This window comes from Trifolium pratense, linkage group LG6 (assembly GCF_020283565.1).
Source record: "Trifolium pratense cultivar HEN17-A07 linkage group LG6, ARS_RC_1.1, whole genome shotgun sequence".
In the NCBI taxonomy this organism is placed as follows: domain Eukaryota; kingdom Viridiplantae; phylum Streptophyta; class Magnoliopsida; order Fabales; family Fabaceae; genus Trifolium; species Trifolium pratense.
This window is the reverse complement of record NC_060064.1, coordinates 25,621,249-25,631,617: the sequence shown is the minus strand read 5'-3', so window position 1 is coordinate 25,631,617 and position 10,369 is coordinate 25,621,249. Positions and strand designations below refer to the sequence as shown.

Below are 10,369 nucleotides of genomic sequence, written 5' to 3'. Positions count from 1 at the left end.
TATTGGTACATTGGTTAGTTAAGAAAGCTAACCATATTGCATAGAAAACTAACTACCTAACAACTAGTAACAAACTTATTTTAGCACTTGAATTATACATTATACATCAACAGATTAAGTTTTTTTTTTTTTTGTAAGAATTGTAATGGAACTTTTTTTTGTAAAGTCGATTTGAACATTTTGGTGCCACTTTGATTTATTATGAAATACATTAAGCTGATTATGTATGAAACACTCATTTTGTGCTTAATAACATGACAACAAATGCGTACTAAGTTATTCTTACCAAAACAAATTACAACCAAATTCCCTACCCATTTCTATTAATCTCGCACTACCATTGCAAATAAACATCAAGTTTTTCTCCAACTAAAAAGCTAGAGTTTTATGACAAAATCACTTATGGATAATCTATATTTCTAATCATGTGAGACCACAACTATGGTGCAACGTTGGATTTCACCTTGGATCAAACTAGTAAAAGATCCGTACATTCACACAGGTCCGTTCATTTGCACCGATCCATTCATTTGTGCTGTAGTTGATACTATCAAATGAAAGATAGTCGATAGTTTGTTTTATAACCATATTATAGGCACAAAGCCAAGTATTTACTACTATAGAGCTTTGATTAATACATTTACTATAAAAAAAAACTAAATATATTGTAAAGATTAATAAATAAAAAAACTAAATATATTGTAATCAAAATGTAATGTCTTCGATCCTTCATTGATTAATATTGTTGTTTCGACACATCTTTGACTCTTGTAGATATGTCTTATATGTACCTAAGGAGAGTATAAGCAAAGAAAATATAATTTTTTTTGGGACACTTGACCGACGCGTGCCGTACGAGTGTCTTACAAGTGTCGGATTCCGATCAAAGGAGTGTCAAAGTAAAGGAAAAATTGAGTTTTTTCCGACACCGGTATGAGCCATCGGACACCGCAACACACCTAATCATAGAGGTGTCTGTGCTTAATGGATTATAACTCTTCAAAACTATAGTAATATAGAGGAAAAATAGAGAAATAAAATGGAGAGGATCCCAACTCACTATAACTATAGGGGTACTTTGGCTTTGTTTGGATTGATGGAATATAATGGGATGGAGCGGAACATAATAGAGTGGAGTGGAATGGATCGGAATGGAATAAATCTTCCATTCTATTGTTTGGATATTTTTAAAAAGAGAGGAACAAAATTAAAGATAAGTCGGGGTATGGGATGAAATCCATTCCATCTTGTTCTATTCCATTCCATTATTATTTTTCAAATCCAAACCATGGAACATTATTCCTTTCCATTATGTTTCATCTCATTCTATAAATCCAAACATAGCCTAAAGTGTCGGAATGTCAATATTCAATCCTAGAGTTTATGATTTTTGTGTCGTTAATGTGAGAAAAAGATGATCCTCCCTTTCCTATCATAACTCAATACTCCTTTTTGTCTCATATATAAGAAAATATATAAGAAAATATTTTTTTAAGTTTATTGAATAATTGATGTATTTGGTTCAAATAATAGACTAGATACCTCAATTATTCAAATAACTTGAAAAATGAATATTTACTTATATATGAGACTGGAAGAAGTATATGAATAATTGAGGGAAGTATATGAGAGTGGAAGAAGTATATGGATAATTGAGGGATCTTTGACGATTTTTTCCATTCCCACATTTGTCTCACGAACTTAGATATGACACTTACCCACGTTCTACTGTCAAGGCTATAGGTAGTTTTCCTAAACAGGGTTCCAAAAATAATATTTCGGTTCTTTTTTTTTTGTCAAGTAGTTTAGTGGCTAGAAATTTAACCTTTAAGGTGAATAAGTGGGATGACCGAGATTCGAATAATGCAGTGTTCCTGCTAACTGAGCTAAGCTCTCAAGACAATATTTCGGTTCTATCAACCATGTTATTACAATATATATCGAGGGTTTGCTACTTTTTTTGTTCTTTCCTTTTTAAACCTTTTGGTTAGGGTTTAGTACTTTTATGTTCCCCGTCTCATATCTTTTGCTTTCCATCAATACTATTCAGGTGTACGACGCTGTACGCCAACCTAGTTGAGATCTCAAGTTGTCGCAAGTTAAATTGAGGCATTAACATGACCCGGGCTCAAGGATAATACACACAAATCGAGCAAAAGGTTTGCAATTTTATTAAAAAATAACACAAAATTATATATATATAAACCTTTCTTCACCTTTTCTTCATAGCCGCCGCCCCCCACCTTAACCTAGTTTTTTTTCTTCTTGATCTATCAAGGAGGGGTTGTTTTAGGTCAATTTTTGACCCAAAATCACCCCTCATAATTGTTTTTCCTTTTCTTCTTTATTTAAATAAGTGATCTTCACATTGATCAAGTTTTTCTTTTGTGTTTTCTTTTTTGTGATGTCGCCGTCTGAGTGCGGCGTTGTGTTGTTCGTCGTCTTGTGCGACTTTTTTGTTGTCCCGTATTGTGCGATGTCAATTTGATTTCTATTGAAAAGATCGGCTTCAGTCAATTACAGATTCAACCAATGATTTGGGCTTCAACGCTCAGATCCGGATGCATGGATACTTCGGTGACTTTAACTTTATCATATTATTTGTTGTAGGCATTTTGCCGTTGTATGCTATTAACTCGGACGCTATGAGTTTTGTCCGCAGATTCATCCTTTACGTTTTTAGCGAGGTTGATTATGCGGTTGTTTTTGATGTAATCTATCAATTTGAATGAATGGATATCATTTTGTTATTGTCAAAAAAAAAAACACAAAATTTTTTTTTTTTTGAAGGAACACAAAATTATATTTTATTTTAGGCTTAATTAGTAAAATGGTCCCTTAAAGACATTTTATGTTTCATAATGGTCCCTTAAAGAAAAAAAGGTCCAGATTGGTCCCTTAAAGACATCTCCGTTAACCACATTGGTCCCTTCCGTTAATTTTTAACCCCAAAATTATAAGGTGGATCAACATTATAGTGCTCCACCATAAACCTCTTTAATTTTTTAATTTTAACCGTTTGATACTTTTGTCTAAATAAACACCATTGAATCTTATAGGTCTATTGTATTCAATGATGAACCATCAACACCTAATTTTGTTTTCCTTTCCTTCATCTTCTTCATTCATTTGTTCTTGATGTTCTTCATCATCTTCATAATACAAATCCAAACAAAAAACCAGAACTATAATCAAAGCTAAATCCAGAACAATATTCATGAGTTTTTCAATTTCATCATTTTTTTTACCAATCTAGAACACTATTCCAGAACAATAATCTCTGTTGTTTCAAAACCCAAATCCAGAATACTATCAATTTTTACCATCATTTCTTCATCAATCAAAGTTTTCTAGATTTCTTCCTCATTTTCTCCATAAATCAAAGCTTCAGTCTTTCTTCCTTTTCCCACAATGAACTTATTCATGAGTTTAAGAATTGATGTATTGCGTTTTTAGGGGTTTCGAGCGATGAGCACGACGCTTATTGTTGTTCAATAACCCACATGCCATGAACGAAGCTTTGCGTTTTTCTGTGTTACGTTGTTCTGGGTTGAACTTGTTGGTGATTGAGAAATGAGAACGATCTCTGCAATATGGTGGAGGGAGGTGGAAGATTAGAGTCTCTGCAACATGGTGATTGAGAACGATTTCTGAATGAATTTGTTGTTCTGGGTTGCGTTGTTCTTGTTCTGCGTTGTTCTTGTTCTGGGTTGCGTTGTTCTTGTTCTTGTTCTGGGTTTCATTAGATAGGTGTGTTGAAGAACAAATGAGTGAAGATGATGAAGAAAAGGAGAAAAAATAGGTGTTGATGATTTATCATTAGATACATAGATCTACAAAATCCAATGGTTCTCATTTAGTCAAAAATATCCAATGGTTCTCATTAAGTCAAAAATAACTTTTGGTGTTAAAAGTTAACGGAAAGGACTAATGTAGCAAACAGAGATGTCTTTAAGGGACCAAAACAGATCTTTTTTTCTTTAAGGGACCATTATGAAACCTAAAATGTCTTTAAGGGACCATTTTACTAATTAAGCCTTTATTTTATCTTAAACTTGATTATTTATCAACTCTGATTTTAACCTATAGTTGAGATCTTTTGCTTTTTTTTTTAATTAATTAATAAAAAAGCTTGACAGAGCCCTCACCTTAGACGCCACCTAATAAATTAATCAAAAAAAAAAAAGTCTGTTTTTTATATATTTTTTTTGCATAAAAAAAAAAAAAACTCTGATTTTTAATTCGTATTAGTTTCTGAATTGCAGAAAGCCAACGGGTTCATAGAGCGCGCTTGCGTTGCAACTCAAATCCGACACTGAAACTCTCTAGAATCGTTAATTTCGTGAAGTTCAAGTTAGTTTCTTCAATTAATCTTTTTTCTTATTATCCTCAATTTTCATCTTCGACCAAACTTATTATAGATTGAGAAAAAAAAAACTTTTTAAAAATTTAGGGTTTATTATGCTGGTAACCCAGGAACGAAATCGAATTCGGACCATTAATGTCATTCTTGTTTATATTGTTTTATTTGATTTTATTAATGTTTTATGTTTTGTTTGAATTAACTTTTGTCTCTGGGTATATGTATGCTTCACTTATCTGTTTTAATTATTTTGTGTTTTTTTAATCTAAGAGTGTTTTTTTTGGTTGTTGAATTTTTCAAAGAGGGTGAATAATTTGTTATATTTTTGTGCTCAATTAGAAGTACTGCATTGAAAGAGGTTAAGAGTTGAGAGAAGAAGTTGATTGAAATATGCTTCAGATTCGTCTTAGCAAGAATCCTTCATCTGATGGATCGGCAGGAGTGAAGCATTCACCTGTCGAAACTGTTACGGTTGCGTGCCCTGACCATTTAGTTCTTGCTGATCTTCCTGTTGCAAAGGGCATTGGTACAGCTACTGGTTCATCTGTTGTTAGGAATGTAGGTCGGAGATCTCGACGTCAACTTGGTGAGCGAGTTCATTTTTGTGTTCGCTGTGATTTCCCGATTGCTATTTATGGACGGCTGGTAAGTACTCTCTTACGTTGTAACCTGGTTTTGAATTTAGGTTTCTGCTTGCTAGGATGATTTTAATCACAATAACACATAAATCATTTTGTTCTGATATAACCTTTCCATTCAGGCTTAGTTTCAAAAGTGTTTTTTTATTCTTTCTTTTTGGGCATATTCTTTGCTTTAGCTTTGTATGCGTTTGATTTGGTGTTGACTTTTCGATTGGCCCTATGATTCTAATCTTTAGCATTTATAGATAACACTCGTTATTTCATCAATGACTTTGCATTTTTATCAAAAAATTGGTTGAAAATCACAAAATCTATTTTATACTTGTATCTAAACACTTTCTTCTTGTGTAGTTTTTTTTGCGGTTTAGTTTAGAGTTCTAGATGTTATGCATGCCTCCAGAGGTGTTGTGTTTAGTGATGTGGCTGCTATGTTTAAAATTTTGATAGTGTTTTTTCTCGCTGAACATGTGCTAGAAGTTGCGAATTTCCTTGATGTTGGCTTACTATAGGTTTGTTGTATTGCAGAGCCCTTGTGAGCATGCTTTCTGTCTCGATTGTGCTAGAAGTGATTCATTATGCTACCTGTAAGTATATTTCTTATCTTCTGCTCTTCATACAGACCAAGCTTAATGTTTCCTAATTACTTAATTTGGAATGTCTGCTTAGTTTCAACTTAACTGACTCCCCTTGGTCTCTTTGCAAATTTCTTTCACACATTAACTAATTTGAAGCATACCATTACTATATATACTTTTGATTTGTCTATCAATGGGTACATCATCTATAACTATGTTTAAATGCAATTGTCTTGCGTAACTTCCCATATTGCTGTCCAAATTTATTTCCAATTTTACCCATAATTTTAAAAATCAATGGCAGCAGTTTTATGTTTCTGTCAAACCCTTTCCCTTTGGTTTCTCTTTGTTTTCCTTTCTAGCCAGATCGGCCATCCTGAAAATTCAAATCCTCTATAGATTTTATTGAGACTGTTAGCTCATGCATAGTAAAAGTAACTGCATAGGAGAGTTTTCCCTTTGCAAATTGTTAATTAATGAAAGAGTGGATAAACTTAATGTGTGTGTCACTGAAACACCCAAAAAATGGAGAGGGTGAGAGAGAGATGATGTGAAATGGGAAGAGAATAAAAAAATAGAGAGCTACTACAAAGAGGAAAAACCAGTGGTCAAATTTGGCAGTGAGGTTATTAGAAAACAGTCGCCATGGTTGTGCGTGATAATTGTCTCATCTGCATGCTGTCATTTGCTGTTTGAGTTCTCCGTTTCACCACTGTCTTTGTTTTCTCAATCGCGTTCCTTTAAGTGAAATTGTACCAGTACTATTTGCTGACTCGTCATTCTAATTTGACATGTGGAGGACAGTTTAATAATTGTTACATGTCTGTGGGGCCAGCTTCACACAGATTAAAATATGTCACTTGAGTAGATAAAATGGTGCCTTTGCATTTGGGATGTAGCAATATTTTTTCCCACTATGCAATAAAACATGAGTGGCTCATTTATTCAATAACTTTTACTGTTTTCCTTGTGTTTTAGGGTATGTTTTATGTCTCTCTAAATATAAAATTATTCAGGTTATTTAACCAAAGAGCTCATCATTTTAAGATAGTTGGTTTATAACATGATATCAAAGTCTTCATTATCAAGTGGTCTAAGTTTTAAAGAAATCTAGGAAACTCTTGTAAAATTGAGAGAGTAGTGAAGAGAGCATTCCAGAGAGATGAAACTGAGAATCTGCAAAAAATATATCATGAATAGTTTGTTTGTATCAATAGATTTATATAGAAGTGGACCTATCATAAGTCACATAACTTCCTAGCTGACTCAGCCTTACAGAAGTAACGTAGTAATGGAAGACGAAACTGAGCACATTCTGTTATTTATAAGTGGTATGTGCAAGTGTAAGAAGCATGATTGGTTAGCTTAAGAAATTTCAGTTACTATACGAGCTATACCTTAATGGAGTTCAGTTTTTGATAAGTTTCTGTTGCCACTATTGAAAAGCTTAAGGGTCGCACAAGGTAGGGTAAGGCTGTTGCATTATCCATGCTTTAAGTTCAATTGGCTCTGTCGTGAACTTGTGATAGAACATGTTAAATATAAAATCTTTCACATGTTTTTACTAATGAACTTGAGTTTTGGGGATGATTTCAACCTTGATATTGACTTCGCAGATTATGTTTTGCAATTGATAGCTTCCATTTGTAGAAGTTCTCTATTGTGAGTAGCATATTGTTTATATATTAAAAAGGGTTTTCATCTTCCTTGGAACACAGATGTGATGAACGAATCCAGAAGATTCAGACAGTCAAAGTGATGGAAGGAATCCTAGTATGTGCAGCTCCTCATTGTCTCAAGACATTCTTCAAGAGAGCTGAATTTGAATCTCATATCCATGAATACCACGCTGATCTTGTTCCCTCCAATCCAGATAAAGAAGACGGAAATGAGTCAGAGGCACAAAGTGTTAGACAACCTACAGCCTCAGACTCCACTGTTCGAGGCCCTCAAAGGCAAGTTTTTTCACCAGGTTCAAATTCTCAACCCCATGATCTGGAAGACAGAACCCGTCGGCAACCAGTAAGAGATCAAACTCCTTCAAGGCCAACAATGCAGCAAAAGCCGCCATTTTTCGGCCAGCAACATCACTCCTCAGATACCATGTCTGGTTCTGTTGGAGGTATGCAACATGGAATTCATCAACAAAGTTTTGACATGCAGCAGCATCCCCCACAAGAACCTTCCCAGTTTACCGACAGGCAGCAATCTGTTGGTCCAGATAACTCATTTCCTGAGTATCCAATACTGCACCCTGCACAACCCGCCAATGCCCCCCTGCACTCAAACCCAATGCTGAACCCACCCGCACCATTTGGTTATCCCCCTTACCCACAAGACCGATCCCAACCATTTTATGCTGCTGCACCCTATGATAATATGCCCAGGCAGGACTCAGCTTCTGATATAGGTGGGGACCCAAATTCATTAATGGGTTTCCCTCAAGGTGTCCCAAATGGCCCAAATTTTCAAGGAAATTATCCCCAACCCTGGAATGTGGCAGGTGTTCCTTTTGAACAAGCACAAAGTGGTGGCATGGTTGTGGATCCAAGGGATGCCAAAGGTATACTGGCACCACAACCCATGGCCCTCCCACCACCACCACCGCCACCAGCACACATGATGAAACAGAACTACTATTCTGGTGAGCATGGACATGATGGTCAAGGTTATGGCTGGCAGCATGATAACCGTGACAGCTTTAATGGTCAAGGCTAATAAGGTTTCAACGATTCATATCATGTTTCTTTCATCTTTGAAATCACTAAACTGCAGTTTCTATTATATTTTGGCCTTTTTGTGTTTGTACATTCTAATCGAATTGAGTTTTTCCTTTATTTTTACCAAAGGTAATCGAAATGTTTATTGTCCTGCATTTGTTGCTAGAATTTGGAAATGAGAATCGAATCGAATGTGTTGGAATGATATGGTTTTCAACCTCAGTTTTTTGGTATGAATGGGTATGACAAACTTTGAGCTAGAAAGAATCATGAGTGACAATTTTCCTTCATCAACTATTTGATATATCTGGCAGTGTAGTTACAATTGGTTTGTGTAAAATATTTTTATAGAAAGTGATTGAAATCATGCAAATTGGTTATTTATTTTGATGTAAGATAAAAGTTTTTTGGTTTTAATTCAAGTATAAGAATGCATGTTGAATCATGTATCTTTCGTATTTGTTGCAAGAAATGGTTGATATATTATTTGTATGTTTTTTGAAAAACAAGTTAAAGAAATACTTTTAATTGCCAATACTTTATTAGGGTGATGCAAACTAAAGCTTATTTAGGACTAAAGCTTGATATTTGAAGTTGTTGAAAGGAGAAATAAGAGAATACAAGAGGCGTATGGCGAAGACCGTGTGTCATATAGCATTATGGACATTTTATTATATATATTAAGAGCATTAATTACAAAAGGAATATTTACTACGGAATATGTTACCCTAAGAATATTTTTAAAAAAATGTTATGCTAAGAATACTCTAGAATATATTTACAATAATATTAAATATCATCACTCCCCCTCAAGTTTGAGCATATAAGTCAAATGCACCAAGCTTACCACATATGTAGTTGATTCTAGGATCTCGAAGTGATTTTGTAAAAACATCTGCCAATTGATCGCTAGAATTGACAAAGCTTGTGACAATGTCGCCTGATTTGATCTTCTCTATGATAAAATGGCAATATAAACTATCGATCCAAATGTTATTTTTGTTGATTTTTAGATTAGGAAATCACTTGTATATGAAAATAAACAGAGGATGTTGAAAAGAATGAGCGTTAATATCTAAAAGAGTTTAAAGTATGGGATACACAATTCAAACTCTCATCAACATTTGATTATAAAAACAAATAAGAGTTGATTATTTTCAAGATTCATAATTAATCTCTTTTAAGCTGCTTTGATCTTTTAAGCTTACCTTACTTTTCTGAAGGCAAAAATGCAGAAACAAAGTAGAAGATCTACAGATCAAAAGCACATGTCAAAGGCAAAATAGGCAAACAAAATAAATCAAACATGGAACTGTCAAAAGTTCAACATCACAAAAGTTTATGACTTTACTTTTGATTGTGATAGAATTGATTTGAAAAGAATTGTTCATGTTAATTTTTATTTTTGTTAAGTAGTTTAGTGGCTAGAAATTTCACTCTTAAGGTGAATAAACAGAGTGTATAAGGTTCGAATTTCAGCTCCTGCATATATAATGTGATATTCATACAACTGAATTAAATTCAGGGGGACAGTCCCCGTGAGCTTAGCTTAGTTGGTAGGAACATTGCATTATATATGCAAGAGCCGAGATTCGAACTCCGGACACTTTACTTATTCACCTTAAGGGTAAAATTTCTAGTCACTGGATCTTCACAAAAAAAATCACGGAGCCAAAAAAATTTGTTCGGTAATAATGATTGTTTTTCAATTCTATTTGCATTAATTTTACTTCTAGAATCTAAACCAAACATACAGACAACCATATTCCTAATTTGTTGTGTGACCATGAAAAGCTTGTCTTAATTCTTCATTCTTCCTGCGAATAGCAAGTTTGTTCTTGAAGAGTTCTACAAATATTGCTATCTCAAATTTTCTCCTCAAAATGTTGTTGATGTTAGATGAATATAAATATTAATTCACAAAGGACCAAATACTTCATATATAAAGCGTAGGACCGAATATTCATTGAAGATTGAAATGAAAATAAAACAGTTCCATGAAAAAATCATGGTTGAGATAGTATAAGAATCAACGGGTGTAAATAGCATATAGATATAGCGACATGCGTT

At 34.0% G+C, this 10,369-nt stretch overlaps 1 protein-coding gene across 1 annotated transcript; it reads left to right on the top strand.

Annotated features, from left to right (window-relative positions):
- Window positions 1-4,091: 4,091 nt before the first annotated feature.
- Window positions 4,092-8,694, top strand: LOC123888422 (E3 ubiquitin-protein ligase HAKAI homolog). The gene is made up of 4 exons (XM_045937485.1): window positions 4,092-4,353; window positions 4,703-5,008; window positions 5,530-5,588; window positions 7,298-8,694. Exons 2-4 carry the CDS (start codon window positions 4,754-4,756, stop codon window positions 8,295-8,297), a joined length of 1,314 nt encoding a protein of 437 aa, XP_045793441.1. The 5' UTR covers window positions 4,092-4,353; window positions 4,703-4,753; the 3' UTR covers window positions 8,298-8,694.
- The last annotated feature ends 1,675 nt before the right edge of the window (window positions 8,695-10,369 follow it).

Coding starts and splice junctions, on each gene's coding strand:
- LOC123888422 (XM_045937485.1), top strand. CDS start 4,754: ATGCTTCAGATTCGTCTTAGCAAGAATCCTTCATCTGATGGATCGGCA. Junction 5,009..5,529: donor TTGCTATTTATGGACGGCTG/GTAAGTACTCTC, acceptor GTTGTATTGCAG/AGCCCTTGTGAGCATGCTTT. Junction 5,589..7,297: donor AGTGATTCATTATGCTACCT/GTAAGTATATTT, acceptor CTTGGAACACAG/ATGTGATGAACGAATCCAGA.